This window comes from Schistocerca cancellata, chromosome 5, assembly GCF_023864275.1.
Source record: "Schistocerca cancellata isolate TAMUIC-IGC-003103 chromosome 5, iqSchCanc2.1, whole genome shotgun sequence".
NCBI classification, from domain to species: domain Eukaryota; kingdom Metazoa; phylum Arthropoda; class Insecta; order Orthoptera; family Acrididae; genus Schistocerca; species Schistocerca cancellata.
Genome location: NC_064630.1, coordinates 103,937,516 through 103,961,579, shown reverse-complemented (window position 1 = coordinate 103,961,579; position 24,064 = coordinate 103,937,516). Strand labels below are relative to the sequence as shown.

At 48.1% G+C, this 24,064-nt stretch overlaps 1 protein-coding gene across 1 annotated transcript in view; it reads right to left on the bottom strand.

Annotated features, from left to right (window-relative positions):
• LOC126187768 (uncharacterized) overlaps positions 1-24,064 on the bottom strand; it is a 239,294-nt gene that overhangs the window by 55,174 nt on the left and 160,056 nt on the right. Inside the window, exon 5 of the mRNA XM_049929033.1 lies at positions 2,795-3,019. Within this exon, the coding sequence (XP_049784990.1) occupies positions 2,795-3,019 (225 nt within the window). The remainder of the gene's footprint in view (positions 1-2,794; positions 3,020-24,064) is intronic.

Genomic DNA, 24,064 nt, shown 5'->3' with positions numbered 1-24,064 from the left:
GCGCGAATTCAATAGGCACGCTGCGGTCCTATTCATACGTGCGCGCGCATTTCCCCTCCCTCCCCTCCCTCCCTACTCCGAGACCTTGCACCTGCTCGCGAGCACGTGCCTGAGCAGACGGGAGTACTCGCGCTCAAAACCGGCCAGTTGTTAAGCCCTGCCCTAGCCACATGGCATTTCCATTTCCATAATGTTTGGACGATTTAAAACTTGAATAATGAGCGCTAAAAGCAAGATATAACGACAGTGGTGCCAACTATTAATAGTGCATAATATCAGCCTTCATCTCATATACATGTCAGTAATCATGTCGTAGTGGTCGAAGCAAAATTGTGCGTCCATGGTGGAGTGCCATTTTTGCTATGGCAAATCTATCGTGCGAGTGCAACGTGCCTTTGGTAAGCATTTCAAGATTCAGCCTCGATATCCAGTTTCTGCTCGTGGAACAATATGAAATTCGGTAAGAAACTTCCGTGCAACTGCCAGTGCATCGAATCGAAAGTCTACAGACCCTCGGAAAACCATCGGCACTGTCTATACTTTTACAAATAAATTTACACTTTGTGAGCCTAACCAGAAAGGGTTCAGGATTCACACTCATAGCAGTGGAAGTTCAAAAACATAACAAAATAGTTTTTTTCTTTACATGTGAAATTTCATCATTTTTTCACTTACTATTAGCTGAATTTTTTGCTATAAGTACATTTTTCTTCATAAATAGGAGAGATTCTTTGATGAATTTTGCACTGCATACTAACCATACATTCAGGTGTATGAAACTCTGGAATTAATTTAAATTATGAAAAAATGAATGAGCTGCTACATTTTAAACTTCATGTTTAGAAAAAATTCAAATTTCATAGTTAATTATCTCAATTTTTACCAAAGTTTTTAATATATTTGAAAAATTCTAGAGTTTCGTACATCTGGTAGTATGGTTTGTATGCAGTGCAAAGTTGATCGAAGAATCTCTCTTACCTATGAAGAAAAGTGTACATATAGCTACAAATGCAGCTTGTAATTGTAGATGAAAAAATGATGAAACTACACATGTAATAAACAATCATTTTGTTATGTTTTTGAACTTCCACTGCTATGAATGTGAATCCTGTATCCTTCCTGGTCATGTTGACAAAGTTTTATGAATTTGTTTGTAAAAGTATAGACAGTGAAAATTAAAATGTCCTGTGGTGCCTCTCCTGCTCCAAGTCGGCCCGTTCGACGTCCTACCCACTTAAAAGATCGAATCCACGATGAAATTTCTAGAATTCCTCCAGCAGTTACGAAAGATGTGTTCAAAATCTGCATTGAAACTCCTCGAGTATAGTGCAGTCGCGAATGGTCGTCATCTGTCCGATGTAATACTCCATAAGCAAACTTGAATAAATGTCGTACCGTTTGTAAATTGTTCAGCTTTGTTCCGTGATTAGTTTGTGTGTTATTCAGATGTGAAATTGTCTTTTACACCTCGGGACTCAACGCCAACTGCCGCCCGTTGTGACCGAGCGGTTCTAGACGCTTCAGTCCGGAACCGCGCTGCTGCTACGGTCGCAGGTTCGAATCCTGCCTCGGGCATGGATGTGTGTGATGTCCTTAGGTTAGTTAGGTTTAAGTAGTTGTAATTCTAGGTGGCTGATGACCTCAGATGTTAAGTCCTATAGTGCTTAGTGCAATTTGAATCAACGCCAACTATTTTTATTTTTTAGCTTGTTTATTAGGCTTGACTGCCTGGTTCAGAAGAACAGTGCAAAATACCGGACAGAGGGCTGCATAAGCCTTACCTTTGTACAATGTGAGCAGTGGAAAGTGATCCTTTGCTTCACTATTGACAGAAATTGCTTCACACATTCCACAAAAAATAAAATTAAATTAGGACAAGAAAAGTTAACACCAATACATCTGGTAATATTAGGAAAGATAGAAATTCTTCGAAAAATTTTGGTACGATAATTTTGTTTTAGTATAAAGAGTATATGTATCGTATGACTGTTTTTTTGTCGTAATAAAGCAACAAGACGCTGTAAAGCTGTGTGCGTAATTGTCCTGCTTAAGTCCTGAGGTACCACATATGATACCATCTGTAATAAATCACAATGTTTCCAATACATTTTTGATGGTCATTCATTGTTAACTAGAGCTAACACAAAGCAATTAACACAATAATAGCCCATTTATACTTTTAATATGTGCTCAGGACTGAAGAGGTTATGATACCATTTACCAAACGTTTCAGATGTACCTTGCGTAACACTCCTCAACTTAAATCAGGCTCAAGGAAATGTGCATCCTTGATGTGTCAGAGTTTGCTCTTAGTTGAAACTAGAGAACATAATTAGTGAAAAATAATGTTATTTGAAAGTCTTAGGAAAGAGTATGAATCTTCACTGTAAGAAGCTTCTCGGCTTGGTGGCTGACTGCAGTAGCTGTTCCAACAGTCGGATGGTATTGTATGACGTAGTACAGATAATATCTTGTTTCCTGTCGCTGCTAACGTTACCTTTCAGTACTGCATGCAGCGAGTGTCGTCACTGACCATACCTAACATTCAAACTATTTCCAACACTATTACATGGAACATTTGTGTGATTTTATCTCCACGTGTTACGTCTGCTTTCATTCATGATTACATAGTCACACTGAACACCATGGTGCCTGCTAGCTAAGCCCGACTAGTTCGGCTGAGCCGGAAAAGCTAACGGTACTGACCGCGGCCATCGATTCTGCTGCTGCCATCAGCCACCAGGCGCAGAGTCTTCCTACAGTGAACAAGTAGTAAGAGTAGAGTGGGACGCACCTGATCTTCGGCATGGCAACCTCCACCGAGCGCCTGGAAGCCGACCCAAAGCGCGGCGGCGATGTTGAGGAGCCACAGCATGTAGCCGCGGGCGGCCATCGACATCATGAACGCCGAGTACGTCAGCAGCTCCAGGCCCGGCGTCGGAAAGTCCAGCATAGTTTCCACATCCCACGTCTCAAGGCCCAGGGACTTTTGGATTTTCTTCACTGACCTTATTCTGCTCTGTGGACAGTCAAAGAGTAACTATGGAGACAAAGAGGTTGTTGCTGGACACTGCAGCGAGGCTGGATGTGACAGATGCACAGCGGGAACAGAAGACTGCACCTATTAGGTTGCCAAGGATGCGAGTGTTAACTCTTACAATTTTCTATTTCCTTTGAACAAGATAAATTCGGAACACCGTCAGAAATGTCGGGCTTAAAGAAGAGAGAGACCCGGAAGGCAGAATATACTGGCGCTCAGGTTGAAGCTATGTTCTTCGACTTCCCGAAGGCGTTCGATACAGTTCTGCACTGTGGTCATCTTCTTGACTGTTCATTAATGTTAATCCAGTCTAGTACGGGTTCTTTTGTACTAAAGATTCGGCAGTTTTATTTGTTATTTATTATTATTTATCTATATTTAACTTCGTAGCCGGTGCCCTCCCTCGCCATATCGCTATTTACCTAAGAGAGGGAAGTCCTAGACGTCACCTGTCCATAAATTATGTACTTCGTTCTGTGTGTGATCGTACACCGCTAAAAAAATAAATAAAAAATTAAAAAAAGTACACCTGGAAAGACAACATCGATTTTGGTCTGATGATAGCATTTGCCACATGGGGGATAATAATTGGGTAAGGTGTCAGGCAAATCCAACACCTTCCATGAAAACCCTGACGTGATAGCAAATCCGGCAGTATGTCACATAGCTCTGAATAAATCCTGACATTAAATTAACCAAAGTAATACGATCAACGAGTGAGCAAATGGAATACCTCAGACTAACACAAGAACGCCTAAATGCATGTCAAACCTTCCCACCGTGAAACAGACGCAGTTCCGAGGGGAGAAACGAGAACAGAAGCCGAGAGCAGAGTCGTGTAAGCTAGAAGGCCCTACGATAAGGGACAGACACCCACATCGTCATCCGACCGCCAAGACACCCCCCCCCCCCCTCCACTCTATGTTAAAAGATAGAGCCCTCCAGAAGAACAGTATAGATCTTACAATATCACTAAAATAACCACACCAGCTGCAAGTTTTAGCGTGAGACTATACGCGTCTCTGTTACGTTGCAAACATTAAAAACATTGCCCCACCACGAAAAGTATAATGTTTCTCATTGGATAGACAGAATTTTTGTAGGTGGAGCTTAAGGTTAAAATTGAGACCCTGATTGGTCAGTTGAAAACACAGCTAGATATCTTTTTCTTAAACCAGCTTCGGGAAATGGTAGTAAGGAGAGGTTAGAGAGAGTTACTACTGAGATGGCGAGGTGTGTGGAGCTTCGCCGCCCGCCGCCCCCTGACGCTGCCTAACCACCGACAAGGTAATGAACGCATGCGATGCCGCATAAGAGCGCATAAGGCTTCACTCAGAACTGCAGAAGTCTCATCTGTTACGTCCCATTTTTGCGTAATACTAGTGTCGATCGTCAATTAAAGCTCATGGTATTCACATTTGCTACTTGAAGTTAAAATCTGACACGAGATAATTTTTCTGTTATACTGTATAATTATTGAGAAGCCATATCAGTCACTGTAATTTAAGACAAGTTAAATAAGTAATTAAAGATAATTAAGGGTCACTGTAGACCATTTTTGATAGTTTTCTCTTTTATGAAACTTAATTTAAGCCTAGATTATAGATGTGATATGGCATAGGTCATCCTTCGATCCATTGTAGAACTTGGAAACCCATTCGGGGAATATTCGTTCACATTTTTGTTGAACGCAGCTGGTTTTTATCATCCTGCATTAAAATATTTCCTTTTATCAATAGTGCAATTTATAAACAATGTTTTGTGAGTAGAATAAAAATTCCAATGGTAAACTTAACTGCTTTTTCGACGTTATTTTACCAGCTAACTAAAAATAGGAAAGCCTTGAACCCCTTCCACTAAATTTAGTTAGTATTAAGATTCTTTTACAGAGAGTGCAGTGGAGCTGACGCTGAAATGATTAAGTATTTGATTATATCATTGCTAGTCTCACTGAACTCTTCTGAACTCTACATGTCATGTGTGGTCTGGCGTCTCTTCACCAGCAGCAGGTCCCAGGTTCAAACTAGTCAATTCCCTAAAAAACACGCTCAGAGCGTCGTTGCGCAAAAGTGGTAGGGAGACACGACTTAGAACAAACAGACATCACGCAGAATGTTAGAATTGTACTTATAATGGTTTCAATGTTGTCCGCCAACAGATAGCATAGTGGCATAGCTCTCAGAGCGCCATCTACACTCCTGGAAATGGAAAAAAGAACACATTGACACCGGTGTGTCAGACCCACCATACTTGCTCCGGACACTGCGAGAGGGCTGTACAAGCAATGATCACACGCACGGCACAGCGGACACACCAGGAACCGCGGTGTTGGCCGTCGAATGGCGCTAGCTGCGCAGCATTTGTGCACCGCCGCCGTCAGTGTCAGCCAGTTTGCCGTGGCATACGGAGCTCCGTCGCAGTCTTTAACACTGGTAGCATGCCGCGACAGCGTGGACGTGAACCGTATGTGCAGTTGACGGACTTTGAGCGAGGGCGTATAGTGGGCATGCGGGAGGCCGGGTGGACGTACCGCCGAATTGCTCAACACGTGGGGCGTGAGGTCTCCACAGTACATCGATGTTGTCGCCAGTGGTCGGCGGAAGGTGCACGTGCCCGTCGACCTGGGACCGGACCGCAGCGACGCACGGATGCACGCCAAGACCGTAGGATCCTACGCAGTGCCGTAGGGGACCGCACCGCCACTTCCCAGCAAATTAGGGACACTGTTGCTCCTGGGGTATCGGCGAGGACCATTCGCAACCGTCTCCATGAAGCTGGGCTACGGTCCCGCACACCGTTAGGCCGTCTTCCGCTCACGCCCCAACATCGTGCAGCCCGCCTCCAGTGGTGTCGCGACAGGCGTGAATGGAGGGACGAATGGAGACGTGTCGTCTTCAGCGATGAGAGTCGCTTCTGCCTTGGTGCCAATGATGGTCGTATGCGTGTTTGGCGCCGTGCAGGTGAGCGCCACAATCAGGACTGCATACGACCGAGGCACACAGGGCCAACACCCGGCATCATGGTGTGGGGAGCGATCTCCTACACTGGCCGTACACCACTGGTGATCGTCGAGGGGACACTGAATAGTGCACGGTACATCCAAACCGTCATCGAACCCATCGTTCTACCATTCCTAGACCGGCAAGGGAACTTGCTGTTCCAACAGGACAATGCACGTCCGCATGTATCCCGTGCCACCCAACGTGCTCTAGAAGGTGTAAGTCAACTACCCTGGCCAGCAAGATCTCCGGATCTGTCCCCCATTGAGCATGTTTGGGACTGGATGAAGCGTCGTCTCACGCGGTCTGCACGTCCAGCACGAACGCTGGTCCAACTGAGGCGCCAGGTGGAAATGGCATGGCAAGCCGTTCCACAGGACTACATCCAGCACCTCTACGATCGTCTCCATGGGAGAATAGCAGCCTGCATTGCTGCGAAAGGTGGATATACACTGTACTAGTGCCGACATTGTGCATGCTCTGTTGCCTGTGTCTATGTGCCTGTGGTTCTGTCAGTGTGATCATGTGATGTATCTGACCCCAGGAATGTGTCAATAAAGTTTCCCCTTCCTGGGACAATGAATTCACGGTGTTCTTATTTCAATTTCCAGGAGTGTATGTCTACCCTTTAACAGGGAATGCTTACAGCCAGAAGGTACAGTGTGACGCAAATGTGTGAAGCAAGGACTCAGTCATGCCACGGAGACGCACTTGTGCTTCCTACAACCAACTGAGCAAGTTCGAAAGGGGTCAAATTGCGGCCTTCCAATTGGCGAGATGGTCCTTTCTGAGATTTGCCACACAATTTGGACGTGCTGCATCAGTTGTGCAACGATGCTGGTATCAGCGGTCACGTGAGCATTCTCACACACACAGACGAGGTTCTGGATGTCCGTGCAGCACAGAAGCCCGCCAGGATCCCCGTCTTGTAAGGGTAGCAGTGGCAGATCTTACAGCTATCAGAACACATGTAAGAGGGCTTGTGAGCCCAGACGTGTCAGCACGAACTGTTACGAACCAGTTACTAGCAATGACACTAAGGGCACGCACACCTGTAGCCCGTCTTCTACCCACGGCACAGCACCGACGTGCACTGCTCGATTAGTGCCGTCAAAGGATCACTTGGAAGATTTTTTTTGTGTTTTAGGACGCAAAACTGCTACGGTCATTAGCGCCCGGTCTGTGACTTACGAAAAAGTAAAAAAAAAACCAGCAGTAAGGGGAGCGAAACTCAAAAAAGTAGGGAAACCAAAAACAGAAGGAAAGCTTAAAAAACCACTATAGAAGGAGGGTTGTTTGTCCCCAAAAAGAGCGTCAAATGACTGACGTCATCTCACTGGCACTAATGAACTCGAGAACGCGATCGGCTGAGCGCGTGTCATCTGCTAAAATGGAAGATATATCAGGCGACAGCCGTAGACGGGCGCGTAACGGAGTAAAATAGGGGCACTCAAGTAAAAGGTGTCTCAACGTCCACAGCTGAGAGCAGTGGGGACAGAGTAGGGGAGGATCGCCGCTTAAAAGATGTCGATGGCTAAAAACACAGTGCCCTATCCGGAGTCTAGTTAAAATTACCTCCTCCCGACGACGAGTTCGGGAGGAAGAGGTCCAAGCACAGGGAAGAGCTTTCACGTCCCGCAATTTATTATTGGGAAGTGTCGACCAATGTGTGTGCCATAAAAGAGCAACACGACGACATAAAACACTCCGTAGATCGGCGAAGGGAATCATGCGAATTGCTGGCTGAAGAAGAGGCACTGCAGCCTTGGCCGCTATATCGGCCGCTTCATTTCCGCAGATACCAACATGTCCTGGGAGCCAGAGGAACGCCACAGAGGCGCCCCCCAAGTGGAGCAAGTGGAGGCAGTCCTGAATCCGGTGGACAGGGTAGAGAGATTGGAGACTGAGGAGATAGCTGAGAGAATCTGAGCCGATAACATACTGTATCCGCTGATGGCGACAGATGTATTGGACAGCCTGGAGAACTGCGTAAAGCTCCGCAGTATAAACCGAAAACTGGTCGGGAAGCCGAAATCGATTTGGGGTGTCGCCAACAATATAGGCTCTCCCAACACCAAACGATGTTTTTGAGCCATCAGTGTAAATAAATGTGGCATTCTTCATTTGTGCGCATAGAGCAGCAAATGCCCGACGATAAACAAGAGAAGGGGTACCATCCTTGGGAAACTGACAAAGGTCACGGAGCAGGCAGGTCCGGGGCCGGAGCCAAGGCGGTGCTGTACCCCAAGTTGTCAAGAAAGTTTTAGGAAAGTGGAAGGAAAGAGAATGGGGCAGTTGACGGAAGGGGACTCCCGGTGGTAGTAGGGAGGAAGGGCGGCCAGCATACCCTAAATCCAAGGGCTGGATTAGCAGGCATGGAAGACAGATGGCTAGCATAACGACTCAGGACAGCTCGCCGATTGGACAGCGGAGGTTCAGCAGTCTCAGCATATAGGCTTTCCACAGGGCTGGTGTAAAAAGCTTCAGACACTAAACAGAATCCACGGTGGTATATAGAGTTGAGACGCCGAAGAATAGACAGCCGAGCAGAGCAGTAAACTATGCTTCCATAGTCCAATTTCGAGCGCACTAAAGCCGCGATTGAGGCGGAGAAGGACCACTCGGTCCGCTCCCCAGGAGGTGCCATTCAGGACACGGAGGGTGTTCAGGAAGATGAAATGGCGCGCTGTAGTCTTCAGCAATGACAGCGGATGCTGCCTGCAACTGATGGTTGCTTGCGCGTGTGATGTAGACCTGGTGAGTGCCATCTCGTAGAGGGCTTTCCTCCAAGACTCACTCGTCCCAGGCCAGGCCTCATGGTCTGGGATACGAAAAGCTACAACTCTCGTTCGCCTTCGGTGTTTCCGACGGAGACGCTGACCAGCGCTAGATAAGTACAGAATGCTGTTAGACCCATTCTTTTGCCGTTCTTGCAACAGGAAGATGACGTGATGTTCCAAAAGGATGATGCTCGCCCACACACTGTCTGTGAAACTGAACGTGCTTTGCAAGACGTGCAGCAAGTTCCCTGGCCAGCACGATCTCCGGATTTGTCTCCCTTAGAGGAAGTGTGGGATATGATGGGACGAGAAGTGACTCTTGAGACTCGTCAATCAACAACTCTTACAGCCGGCCGCTGTGGCCGAACGGTTCTAGGCGCTTCAGTCCGGAACCGCGCTGCTGCTACGGTCGCATGTTCGAATCCTGCCTTGGGCATGGACGTGTGTGATGTTCTTAGGTTAGTTAGGTTTAAGAAGTTCTAGGGGACTGATGACCTCAGATATTGAGTCCCATAGTGCTTAGAGCCATATGAACCAACTCTTACGCGACTATGTGAACAGGTCAAGCAGGCTTGGTGTTGTGTTGGCAGAAGAGCCAACACCGTGTTACTAGTGGAGGCCGGAATGCAAGCGTTTTAGCTCACACGGGCTGGAGTGAGGAGGGGAAGGACTATACTGACGTGAGGTCTGGAACATGACAAGGAATTAGAATTCAGAAAGCGGACGTAATTAGTTTGATACTTAACTTTCATCCATTAAAGATGAACGTCGCTCTTGACGGTACATGATTCACAATATGATCTGTTCAGAATACATTCATAGTAACTGAATATGGCGTCTTGCTAGGTCGTAACAAATGACGTAGCTGAAGGCTAAGCTAAACTGTCGTCTCTGCAAATGAGAGCGTATGTAGACAGTGAACCATCGCTAGCAAAGTCGGCTGTACAACTGGGCCGAGTGCTAGGGAGTCTCTCTAGACTAGACCTGCCGTGTGGCGGCGCTCGGTCTGCAATCACTGATAGTGGCGACACGCGGGTCCGACGTATACTAACGGACCGCGGCCGATTTAAAGGCTACCACCTAGCAAGTGTGGTGTCTGGCGGTGACACCACACTTGCCATAACGTATCAAAAATGACTCTAAGCACTATGGGACTTAACATCTGAGGTCATCAGTCCCCTAGACTTAGAACTACTTAAACGTAACTAACCTAAGGACATCACACACATCCATGCTCGAGGCAGGATTCGAACCTGCGGCCGTAGCAGCAGCGCGGTTCCAGACTGAACTGCCTAGAACCGCTTGGCCACAGCGGCCGGCCATAATGTATCCTAAAATATTATTCGCCCTCTGTACGATCGACTGGAAGCCAGAGTCAGAGACTACATTGCCGCCCGCGGAGAGTACACGACGCACTAGTATGACTGTTTTAGCCTGGATCGATACATGGTACCTCAGAACCGATTGTGTGATTGATCTGTAAATGTAAGGGTTTCATATACTCCATATGCACTGCTACAACAATAACTCTTGAGTGAAATGTAAAGCTCTAAACGAGTATACTAATTTCTTCTGGCAGCGTATTTTAACTACATTTTTGTGTGGTTTATTGACTGAGGCAGAAATCTGGGACCAGCCCAGCATTTGGCTAAACGCGCATGGGATACCGTGTAAAAATAACACTCAGGTTGGTCGGTCATTAGGCGCAGTCATCAGTCCTCCGTGTCGATTTGGCCCACATCTGGCTCCCCTGTCTCTCTCGCAATCTAGAGCATTGCGTGTTATGCTATACGAGCGTGTTAGCTGCGCATTGTAGTCTGATGGACAAGATACGGGTGTGCGGAATATCAGAGCAGCTTTGTCACTGCCGTCTGGTTCACATCTGCTGTGCAGCGAGCTAAGTAAATTTAATTATTAACTGCGTCACTTCTTTTTCCGTGTGTTTTTGCTTTTAGGAAGCTTTAATTTTCGAGTACTAGTAATAGTATTCCATAGGTTACGTGTTTGTTTTGAATACAGTCCAGAGACACATAGTGCTTATTTTCATTGTTTCCAACAAGAAGTGTCTAGTAACCACAGTTTAGTCAGCTATCAGCCGCCTTTAGTGAATTAGCAGTCTAGTTAAAAGATGATTAACTCTCTACAGTAAATTGTTGATCTCTTAGGATGGATAGGATGTGTGACTGCTGTGTACGGACGCAGGAGGAGCTGGCCACTGTTCGCGAACAGCTGAACGTGCTGATGGCCGCAGTCAGCCGGTCTTCAGGCTGCTGCCTCAGAGTGTAGCAGTAGTGGGGAGTCTGGTGCGTCGCATGGTACACCCCATGTGTTACAAGCTTCACCCACGATCCCTGCTGTCGGGACATCTTCGCGGGTACCGGACGCGGTTGGGCCACCCTCTCCCAAAGGGGAGTGGCGGGGTCAGCGGCGTTCGCGTCGCACGAGGCGGAGGGTCAATGTGGAGGCTGGCCGTGTGGCATCGCCCGCTCTGCCTGTGAGTGGACATGTGGCCGCTCCTTCAGCAAGGTCCGAGCAAGTACGCGGGGGGAGGGGTTTATTAGTGATTGGGAGCTCCAGTGTTAGGCGGGTGATGGAGCCCCTTAGGGAAATAGAGGAAAGGTCGGGGAAGAAGGCCAGTGTTCACTCTGTCTGCTCTCCAGGGGGTTACATCCGAGATGTGGAGGAGGCCCTGCCGGCGGCGACAGAGAGAACTGGGTGCACCCGATTGCAAATTGTTGCTCATGTCGGCACCAACGACTCCTGCCGTCTAGGTTCAGAGGTCATCCTCAGTTGATATAGGCGGTTGGCGGAGTTGGTCAAGGCGGAAAGCCTCACTCGCAGGGTGGAATCTGAGCTATTTGTAATATCGTTCTCAGAACCGATCGCGGTCCTCTGGTTTGGAGCCGAGTGGACGGCTTAAACCAGAGGCTCAGATGATTTGGCGGAGATCTGGGGTGCAAATTTCTCGACCTCCGCTATCGGGTGGAGAAATGTAGGGTCCCCCTGAATAGGTCAGGCGTGCACTACACGCAGGAAGCGGCTGCAAGGGTAGCGGAGTACGTGTGGAATGCATATGTGGGTTTTTTAGGTTAGAGAATTCCCTCACTAGGCCCAACAAGAAGCCTCCAGAGACGCGAAAAGGTAGTAGTAGGCAAAACGCAACAGGGGAATACAAATATTAATGCGGTAATAGTAAGCTGCAGGAGCATCTATAGAAAGGTCCCAGAACTGCCCTCATTAATAAACGGTCTCAATGCCCACATAATACTAGGGACAGAAAGTTGGCTGAAACTAGATGTAAACAGTAATGAAATTTTACACTCAGATTGGAATGTATACCGCAGAGACAGGCTGGACAGTGAAGGGGCAGGCGTGTCTATAGCGATAAAAAGTGCAATAGTATCGAAGGAAATTGACGGAGATCCGAAATGTGAAATAATTTGGATGAAGATCACGGTTAAAGCAGGCTCAAACGTGGTAATTGGATGTCTCTATAGCCCCCTGGCTCAACAGCTGTTGTGGTAGAGCACCTGGAGGAAAATTTGGAAAATATTTCGAGTAGGCCAGGTTATAGTTTTGGGTGGAGATTTTAATTTACCAGATAAAGAATGGGAGACTCAGACGTTTATAACGGATGGCAGGGACAAAGAATCCAGTGAAATTTTTTTAAGTGCATTATCTGAAAACTGCCTTGAGCACTTAAACAAAGAACCGACTCGTGGCGATAACATATTAGACCTTCTGGTGACAAACAGACCCGAACTATTTGAAACAGTTAACGCAGAACAGGGAATCAGAGATCATAAAGCGTTTACTGTATCGATGATTTCAGCCGTAAATATAAATATTGAAAAAGGTAGGAAGATTTTTCTGTTTAGCAAAAGTGACAAAAAGCAGAGTACTTGACGGCTCAACACAAAAGTTTTGTCTCAAGTACAGATAGTGTTGAGGATCAGTGGACAAAGTTCAAAACCATCGTACCATATGCATTAGATGAGTATGTGCCAAGCAAGATCGTACGAGATGGAAAAGAGCCACCGTGGTACAACAACAGAGTTAGAAGACTGCTACGGAAGCAGAGGGAACTTCACAGCAAACATAAACATAACCAAAGCCTTGCAGACAAACAAAAATACACGAAGCGAAATGTAGTGTGAGGAGGGCTATGCGAGAGGCGTTCAATGAATTAGAAAGTAAAGTTCTATGTACTGACTTGGCAGAAAATCCTAAGAAATTTTGGTCTTATGTCAAAGCGGTAGGTCGATCAAAACAAAATGTCCAGACACACTGTGACCAAAATGGTACTGAAACAGAGGATGACAGACCAAAGACCGAAATACTAAATGCCTTTTTCCAAAGCTGTTTCACAGAGGAAGACTGCACTGTAGTTCCTTCTCTAGATTGTCGCACAGATGACAAAACAGTAGATGTCGAAATAGATGTCAGAGGGATAGAAAAACAATTAAAATCGCTCAAAAGAGGAAAGGCTGCTGGACCTGATGGGATACCAATTCGATTTTACACAGAGTATGCGAAGGAACTTGCCCCCCTTCTTGCAGCGGTGTACCGTACTTCTCCAGAAGAGCGTAGCGTTCCAAAAGATTGGAAAAGGGCACAGGTCATCCCCGTTTTCAAGAAGGGACGTCGAACACATGTGCAAAACTATAGACCTACACTCCTGGAAATGGAAAAAAGAACACATTGACACCGGTGTGTCAGACCCACCATACTTGCTCCGGACACTGCGAGAGGGCTGTACAAGCAATGATCACACGCACGGCACAGCGGACACACCAGGAACCGCGGTGTTGGCCGTCGAATGGCGCTAGCTGCGCAGCATTTGTGCACCGCCGCCGTCAGTGTCAGCCAGTTTGCCGTGGCATACGGAGCTCCATCGCAGTCTTTAACACTGGTAGCATGCCGCGACAGCGTGGACGTGAACCGTATGTGCAGTTGACGGACTTTGAGCGAGGGCTTATAGTGGGCATGCGGGAGGCCGGGTGGACGTACCGCCGAATTGCTCAACACGTGGGGCGTGAGGTCTCCACAGTACATCGATGTTGTCGCCAGTGGTCGGCGGAAGGTGCACGTGCCCGTCGACCTGGGACCGGACCGCAGCGACGCACGGATGCACGCCAAGACCGTAGGATCCTACGCAGTGCCGTAGGGGACCGCACCGCCACTTCCCAGCAAATTAGGGACACTGTTGCTCCTGGGGTATCGGCGAGGACCATTCGCAACCGTCTCCATGAAGCTGGGCTACGGTCCCGCACACCGTTAGGCCGTCTTCCGCTCACGCCCCAACATCGTGCAGCCCGCCTCCAGTGGTGTCGCGACAGGCGTGAATGGGGGGACGAATGGAGATGTGTCGTCTACAGCGATGAGAGTCGCTTCTGCCTTGGTGCCAATGATGGTAGTATGCGTGTTTGGCGCCGTGCAGGTGAGCGCCACAATCAGGACTGCATACAACCGAGGCACACAGGGCCAACACCCGGCATCATGGTGTGGGGAGCGATCTCCTACACTGGCCGTACACCACTGGTGATCGTCGAGGGGACACTGAATAGTGCACTGTACATCCAAACCGTCATCGAACCCATCGTTCTACCATTCCTAGACTGGCAAGGGAACTTGCTGTTCCAACAGGACAATGCACGTCCGCATGCATCCCGTGCCACCCAACGTGCTCTAGAAGGTGTAAGTCAACTACCCTGGCCAGCAAGATCTCCGGATCTGTCCCCCATTGAGCATGTTTGGGACTGGATGAAGCGTCGTCTCACACGGTCTGCACGTCCAGCACGAACGCTGGTCCAACTGAGGCGCCAGGTGGAAATGGCATGGCAAGCCGTTCCACAGGACTACATCCAGCATCTCTACGATCGTCTCCATGGGAGAATAGCAGCCTGCATTGCTGCGAAAGGTGGATATACACTGTACTAGTGCCGACATTGTGCATGCTCTGTTGCCTGTGTCTATGTGCCTGTGATTCTGTCAGTGTGATCATGTGATGTATCTGACCCCAGGAATGTGTCAATAAAGTTTCCCCTTCCTGGGACAATGAATTCACGGTGTTCTTATTTCAATTTCCAGGAGTGTATATGCTATATCCCTAACGTCGATCAGTTGTAGAATTCGAGTATAATGACTTTTCTGGAGGCTAGAGATCTACTCTGTAGGAATCAGTATGGGTTTCGAAAAAGATCGTGTGAAACCCAGCTCACACTATTCGTCCACGAGACTCAGAGGGCTATAGACACGGGTTTCCAGGTAGATGCCGTGTTTCTTGACTTCCGCAAGGCGTTTGATACAGTTCCCCACACTCATTTAATGAACAAAGTAAGAGCATATGGACTATCAGACCAATTGTGTGATTGAATTGAAGAGATCCTAGATAACAGAACGCAGCATGTCATTCTCAATGGAGAGAAGTCTTCCGAAGTAAGAGTGATTTCAGGTGTGCCGCAGGGGAGTGTCATAGGACCGTTGCTGTTCACAATATATATAAATGACCTAGTCGATAACATCGGATGTTCACTGAGGCTTTTTGCGGATGATGCTGTAGTATATCGAGAGGTTGTAACAATGGAAAATTGTATTGAAATGCAGGAGGATCTGCAACGAATTGATGCATGGTGCACGGGAATGGCAACTGAACCTCAATGTAGACAAGCGTAATGTGCTGCGAACACATAGAAAGAAAGATCCTTTATCATTCAGCTACAATATAGCAGGTCAGCAACTGGAAGCAGTTAATTCCATAAATTATCTGGGAGTAGGTATTAGGAGTGATTTAAAATGGAATGACCATATAAAATTAATCGTCGGTAAAGTAGATGCCAGACTGAGATTCATTGGACTAATCCTAAGGAAATGCAATCCGAAAACAAAGGAAGAAGGTTACATTACACTTGTTCGCCCACTGCTTGAATACTGTTCACCGGTGTGGGATCCGTACTAGAGATGGGGGATCCGCTCTTGAACTAATTCATAGAGTTCAATCTTTCAAAGGAGTGAACAATCAGTGATTCAGAAAAAAAGAACGGTAGCCCCAAACGTTTCCCACGGCAGAGAGAGAGAGAGAGAGAGAGAGAGAGAGAGAGAGAGACGGAGCATATCAGCAGCGCCTCTGCTGGTCAGAGCACAGTGCACGCCACACAACACAGCCAGCGCCGGCCTCTGCCCTGCTTCTACCTTGGCTGCCTGCATTGTGCAGTGCCCCATTGGATTTTGTGTTTCACATATGCCGTGCCGTCTCTGTGCGTCGTCTGCCGTGTGCACTGTGCAGTGTCTGGCGCAGCTTAACTTCGCATCGCACTCTGTCAGCGATCGTTTCAGTCGCATGTCCTGCCCTCTGGGCAGTTGATGCGAGCAACAGGACAGAGAGCCACCTAGCGGATAACATAGGAACTACTTGCAAAAACCTACTCGCAAGGGAACGGACGATTTGTCTCGGAGCGGGTGAGTTCACCGCTCCCCCCCACCCTCGGAACTCGCCCACTCAACGCTCACCCCACCGTCTCGACTCTAGCCAGAGCGTCGAGCAAAGCGACTCAGGTGTCACTCTGGTCTCTGCGGTCTCAGCTCACGCAGTAATACAGCTCGCGGCTCGACCTGCTTGACTCAGTGCTTCTGCATCGGAGTTCGTCCCCACTGGATATTGTTCTTCGTAGTAATACAGCTATGTATATTACATTATTATGTTATGTATACATCAATTGTTTTTATTTTATTTTTATTTGTTTAAACTGATTATATTAGGTTCCTGATGACTCCTCTTACTATAGTATTTTTATTATGGACACTCGAATTTACGCTTTAATTACGAGCGAACCGATAAACGTATCGCAAAATGTGATACACCAATATTTTCCTTGTTTTATTCTGCGTAAGGCTATATGCAGCATTTTCGTTTTACAGTCAAATTTATATTTTTTTTTCTTATTCTGGTACGGATTTTGCGATTTTAGGCGTCTTCGAAAGGAAACGTTCACTTTAAAAATATATGGCTTGCGATGTATTTGTATGAGGTTAATGAAATTTTAATACATTATAGGCAAATATATTGTTAATGTAAATCTCAACTTACAACATTTTCCGATCACCCAAAAAACCACGATAGTGCAAAATAAATCAATAATCAAAAACTTTGTCATATCGTGGAAATTTCAATAAACAATACAAAATTCTTACTCATTATCTGTGTTACTTCAAAATAGGATCAAATAAGATCAAAATACAGGTATAGTACTGGAATAAACCAAGTTTAAAGGGCAATGTGCCTTCCATTTATTTTCTATTGTAAATGAGTGGTGAGTCATGAAAAAGAGCTAATTCATTTCAGGGAGTGAACAGTTCTGATCCAATCTCTGAAAAGAACAGTTTTGCCCATCTCTAATCCGTACCAGATAGGGTTGATAGAAGAGGTAGGAAGATCCAACGGAGAGCAGCGCGCTTCGTTACAGGATCATTTAGCAATCGCGAAAACGTTACGGAGATGACAGATAAACTCCAGTGGAAGACTCTGCAAGAGAGACGCTCAGTAGCTCGGTACGGGCTTTTGTTGAAGTTTCGAGAACATACCTTCACCAAGGAGTCAAGTAGTATATTGCTCCCTCCTACGTATATCTCGCGAAGAGACCATGAGGATAAAATCAGAGAGATTAGAGCCCACACAGAGGCATACCGACATTCTTTCTTTCCACGAACAATACGAGACTGTAAACAGAAGGGAGAACCGACAGAGGTACTCAAGGTGCCCTCCGCCACACACCGTCAGGTGACTTGCGGAGTATGGATGTAGACGTAGATGTAGATGTAGATGTAGAGGACTGAGGAGTGCCTAGCAAACGAACACAGCATGTGATTCTTAACCAAGAGAAATTTTCAATGTAAAGCTGGTTTCAGCCATACCACTGTTCATTCTGATATACAAGACGATCGTTATTAGCATTTGAAAACCACCGAAGCGAAGTAGATGACAGTGCGATGAGTAAATTGATATAAGGTACATGCGGCCGCAAATACCGGAAATACCCCAAAAGTAGACGACAAGTATTGAGCATGCCACGTCACCAGATGACGTACCTCGTCGCACGTTTAATGGTTGGGCTTGTCAATCCTGCTCTCGCTGGTAGGGGGAGTGTTACTCATCGCTCCGCAAGGCAAATCTGTTTTCGTAATTGTAAGACATTATCGTAGTCCCGTATGCGCCGCCTCTAGCGGCGAGGGTAGGATCGACAAGCCAAACCGTTGCACGTATTACCGAGGTACGTCATCTAATGACGTCACATGCTCAACATGTGTCATCCACTTTTGGGGTACTTCCCGACATTTGCGGCTCCATGTGTCTTGTATTACTGCATCAGTGCTGCCTTTGCGACTAGTCACGTCTAACCTACAACTAGCGATGGGACAGAGTAGTAAGCTAATTGCATGTGGCACGGGACAGTTGCACTTAGAATTGTAACATCAGGCATGGCAGTGACTGCAGGGGGAATACTATCTGTCTACGCTTGCTCTTTCTCTATTTGGCTTTTATGTCTGATGGTGTAAAGGCGGACACTATGCCATCTGGAGCAGGCGAGAGCAAAGCAGCGAGGAGCCGCGACAGAGATCTTTTCAGTGGCACGGAGGTAGCTATGACTTTTCATAGCTGGACAGTGTACTCATGGCAGGGAGAAAGCGGCAGAAATGGGCTCTGTGCATCTGTACAGGCTGCTTAGGATATATCAATATGAGGCTACGATAGTTAATTCACATCCTGCAATCAGCTTTAAAGTTATTTAAGTTTCGTACCACAATTCAATAAATTCCATTAAGCTATAGACAATATTACCAAGTACGTAATTGCGTTTGACTAAATTTTTTGCAACTCGGTAGCTATTTCTGATTACTTTTTGTACTATTATGTCTTTCCTTGAAGTTCACGAACAAGTGTGAGCATTCTTAAAGAACTAGGCAATCCTTATGATAATATAGAAGATCAAACATATTAATTACAAACAGTGGGTATACGTATCACATCTCCGTTGTTTGCTATAGATCCTATATTCAGGTATGTGTGTGTGTTTTTTTTTTTTTTTTGTGGTTTTAGGGCGCACAACTTCAATGGTCATTAGCGCCCTGACTACGTTAAGAATGCACCGCGAGGCACAAGTTTAAAACAACAACTAAAAGGGAAAACACGATAAAAGACAGAATGACAGGCATAGGATTAAAAAACAGCATCATCAAATGTTCTTAGTGAGGTTTGTCAAATTGATAAAACGAAGAACACGAGCAGCTGCTCGTGGGTCATCCGCTAAAACGGCATCTAAAGTACATGGCAGGTTAAGATCGAGACGCAGTGCGTTAAAATCCGGACAGGACATTAAAATGTGGCGGACCGTCAGCAATTGCCCACATGGGCAGAACGGCGCCGGCGCAGCCGTCAGCAGATGGCGATGGCTGAACCGGCAGTGTCCAATTCTTAACTGGGCCAAAACTACCTCCTCCCGCCGAGAAGGGCGTGAGGAGGACGTCCAAGCCACGGGAAGAGGTTTCAAGGCCCGAAGCTTGTTGTCTGTAAGGGCAGCCCAATCGGCATGCCACAGCGAGAAAATGCACCGACAAATAACCCTGCTAAAATCTGACGAAGGGACACAACAAGAAGCTGTCCGAGGCTGGAGGACCGCAGCCTTGGCCGCGGCATCTGCAGCTTCGTTCCCAGGGATACCGACATGGCCAGGGACCCACATAAAGCTAACCGGAGAACCGATGTCCACCAGCTGCCGAAGAGAGCGTTGGATCCGGTGCACGAAAGGGTGAACCGGATACGGATCACTGAGGCTCTGGATGGCGCTCAGGGAATCGGAGCAGATGACATAAGCAGAATGTCGGTGGCGGCAGATGTAAAGAACAGCCTGGTAGAGGGCAAAGAGCTCAGCTGTGAAGACCGAACAATGGCCATGGAGCCGGTATTTGAAACTTTGTGCCCCGACAATAAAAGAACACCCGACCCCGTCATTGGTCTTAGAGCCATCTGTATAAATGAAAGTCATATGGATGAACTTCGAACGAAGTTCCACAAAACGGGAGTGGTAGATCGAACCGGGGGTAACCTCTTTTGGGAGCGAGCTGAGGTCAAGATGAACGCGGACCTGAGCCTGGAGCCAAGGTGGCGTGTGGCTCTCGCCCACTCGAAAGGTTGCAGGGAGTGAAAGATTAAGGTGTTGAAGGAGGCGATGAAAGCGAACTCCAGGGGGTAGCAGGGCAGAGACATACAACCCGTATTGACGGTCGAGAGAGTCGTCAAAAAAGGAACGATAAGACGGGTGGTCGGGCATTGACAGTAGCCGACAGGCATACCGACAAAGCAGTATATCGCGCCGGTAGGTGAGTGGCAATTCGCCAGCGTCAGCATGAAGACTCTCTACGGGACTAGTATAAAATGCTCCGATCGCAAGTCGTAAACCCCGATGTTGTATGGAGTTGAGGCGGCGTAAGATGGATGGCCGTGCAGAGGAGTATACGAAGCTCCCGTAATCCAGCTTGGAGCGGACGATCGACCGATATAGACGAAGTAGGACGGTTCGATCCGCTCCCCACGACATACCACTAAGAACACGGAGGACATTTAAAGAACGGGTACAACGGGCGGCCAAATATGACACATGTGGAGACCAGCTAAGTTTCCTGTCAAATGTAAGGCCTAAAAATTTGGTTGTCTCCACGATTGGGAGAGCAACGGGACCGAGTCGTAAGGACGGTGGGAGAAACTCTTTGTAGCGCCAGAAGTTAATACAGACCGTCTTCTCGGCAGAAAAACGGAAGCCATTGGCGACACTCCAGGAGGAAAGACGGTCAAGAGAACGCTGAAGACAGCGCTCCAGGACACGTGTACACTGCGCGCTGCAATAGATGGTAAAATCGTCCACGAAAAGGGAGCCTGATACATCAGCTGGGAGGCAATCCATTATTGGATTGATCGCGATGGCGAAGAGAGCGACGCTCAAAACTGAGCCCTGTGGCACCCCATTCTCCTGGCGAAAGATGTCTGACAGGACAGAACCCACACGTACCCTGAACTGTCGATCCATTAAAAAGGAACGAATAAAAAGAGGGAGGCGACCGCGAAGGCCCCATGTATACATGGTGCGGAGAATGCCCGCCCTCCAACAGGTGTCGTAAGCCTTTTCCAAATCAAAGAACACAGCCGCGGTCGGGCGCTTCCGCAAGAAGTTATTCATAATGAAGGTCGACAAGGTAACCAGATGGTCAACAGCAGAGCGGCGCCTACGAAATCCACATTGTACATTGGTAAGTAGGCGTCGAGACTCTAGCAGCCAAACCAATCGAGAGTTAACCATTCGCTCCATCACTTTACAGACACAGCTGGTAAGCGAGATAGGTCGATAACTGGAAGGCAAGTGCTTGTCCTTCCCCGGCTTAGGAATCGGGACAACAATAGACTCGCGCCAGCATGCGGGAACAAGTCCCTCAATCCAGATGCGATTGTATGTACGAAGAAGAAAACCTTTACCCGCAGGAGAAAGGTTCTTCAGCATCTGAATATGAATAGAATCAGGCCCTGGAGCGGAGGACCGTGATCGGCCAAGTGCGTTTTCGAGTTCCCGCATGGTGAATGGGGCATTATAACTTTCACGATTCGAGGAGCGGAAGTTAGGTGGCCTAGCCTCCTCTGCCTGTTTGCGGGGGAGGAAGGCAGGGTGGTAATGAGCGGAGCTCGAAACCTCTGCGAAAAAGCGGCCGAAGGCATTGGAGACATCCTCAGGGGCCACAAGGACGTCATTCGCGACCGTCAAGCCAGAAACTGGTGAGTGGACCTTAGTGCCAGATAGCCGGCGCAGGCTACCCCAGACAACAGAAGAAGGAGTAAAACTGTTGAAGGTGCTTGTGAAAGCAGCCCAGCTGGCTTTCTTGCTTTCTTTAATAATACGACGACACTGAGCACGTAATCGTTTATAATTGATACAATTCGCCACTGTAGGGTGGCGTTTAAAGGTGCGTAAAGCACGTCGACGAGCACGTAAAGCGTCTCTACATGCTGCGGTCCACCAGGGGACCGGTACGCGACGTGGAGAAGAAGTAGGGTGAGGGATGGAATATTCAGCAGCAGCGAGAATGACTTCCGTGAGGTGTGCGACCTGACGACCGCAGCTTGTGAAAGTTTGATCCTGAAAGGTCGCCCTGGAAGAGAAGAGCCCCCAGTCTGCCTTGGAGATGGTCCAACTAGAGGAGCACGGAGAGGGGGTATGCTGCAGGATATGGATAACACACGGGAAGTGGTCGCTCGAATATGTATGAGAAAGGGCATACCACTTAAACCGGCGTGCAAGTTGGGGAGTACATATAGAGAGGTCTAAATGGGAATAGGTGTGAGATGTGTCCGAAAGAAAAGTAGGGGCACCAGTATTAAGGCAGACAAGATTAAGCTGGTTGAAAAGGTCTGCTAACAGGGAGCCCCTCGGGCAGGATGCCGGAGAGCCCCAAAGGGGATGGTGGGCATTGAAGTCTCCAGTTAACAAAAATGGTGCAGGTAGCTGAGAAATAAGTTGCATCATGTCTGCCCTGGTAACGGCAGATGACGATGGAGTGTAAACGGTACAAATGGAAAATGTAAAAGTGGGGAGAGTAATGCGGATGGCAACTGCCTGCAGGCCGGTGTGCAACGTGATGGGATCGTAGTAAATATCATCCCGGACCAGCAACATAACCCCTCCATGAGCTGGGATACCTACCACGGGGGATAGGTCAAAACGCACAGAGGTGTAGTGTGCCAAGGCAATTTGATCGCATGGGCGTAGCTTCGTTTCCTGGAGGGCTACGACGAGCGGACGGTGCAAGCGGAGCAGCAACTGCAAGTCCTCTCGGTTGGAGCGAATGCTGCGAATATTCCAGTGAATAAGTGCCATCGTAAGAAAAGGAAGATGAAAGAAGGGGTCACCTCGAAGGCCGCTGAGGGCCTGGCTTCGAGCGAGCACTGCCGCCGCTATCAGTAGGTGGACAGTCATCGTCCATTGGGTCTATAGGTTCAGCGGCCATCTCGGGAGGATGGCCGGGAGGGGGAGCTTCCTCCGCCGGTGAACGGCCAGATGTTCGGCTACCAGCGGTGCGGCCAGGCGAAACGGATGACGGCCTGGGGCGGCAACCGCTGGGTGGCGCAGGAGGAGAAATGCGCCGTGGCGGAGAAGGAGAACTGTGCTTCCTATGAGCCTTCTTGGAAGGACGTTTGGTGGAAGTACCGGTCGAAGGCTGGGAGGTCGAGGTACGTAGGAAGTCTGCACGGGATGGTTCCTTCTTGAAGGCCCGTGCATCTGACTTCTGGGTCTTCGTCTTAGCAGAAGCTGATGAAGGGGCTGGTGTCTGTGGGGTGATGGGAGGAAGAGGAAACGTCGACCGCGCGATCTTAGCACTGGCCGAACGGACGACCGTGGTGCTGAAGGTCAGATCGCATGTCTGGGTTGCCACCTCCCGGGTAGTCCGAGGAGAGGCGAGGACAGTACTGTATTTTCCCGCTGGGAGCAGCGTGGGCTTCCTACTAGCCAATAGCTTGCGAGCAGCCGAGGTGGACACTTTCTCTTTGACCCGAATTTCTTGGATACAGCGTTCTTCCTTATAGACAGGACAGTCGCGGGAGGATGCGGCATGGTCACCCTGACAGTTCACACAACGAGGAGACGGAGGTGGACAGTCACCCTCATGGGCATCCCTGCCACAAGTGACACATTTAGCCGCATTGGAACAAGACTGTCGAGTGTGATTGAAACGCTGACACTGGTAGCAGCGCGTAGGTGTCGGGACATAGGGGCGAACAGAAATAACCTCGTAGCCCGCCTTGATGCGCGATGGCAGCTTAACACTATCGAAGGTCAAGAAAAGTGTCCGGGTCGGTACAAGGTCATTGTTGACCTTTTTCATGACCCTATGGACAGCCGTCACGCCCTGCTCAGCGAGGAAAGATTGAATCTCCTCGTCAGTCAATCCGTCGAGGGAGCTAGTATAGACTACACCACGAGACGAATTCAAAGTTCGGTGGGCCTCCACCCGGACAGGGAACGTGTACAGGAGTGTGGCCCAAAGCAGTTTTTGTGCCTGAAAGGCGCTCTCAGTTTCTAGTAATAAGGTACCGTTACGCAACCTGGTACAAGATTTGACAGATCCGGCTATGGCATCTACGCCCTTCTGGATAACGAAAGGGTTGACAGAGGAAAAATCCTTTCCGTCCTCAGATCGAGAAACGACGA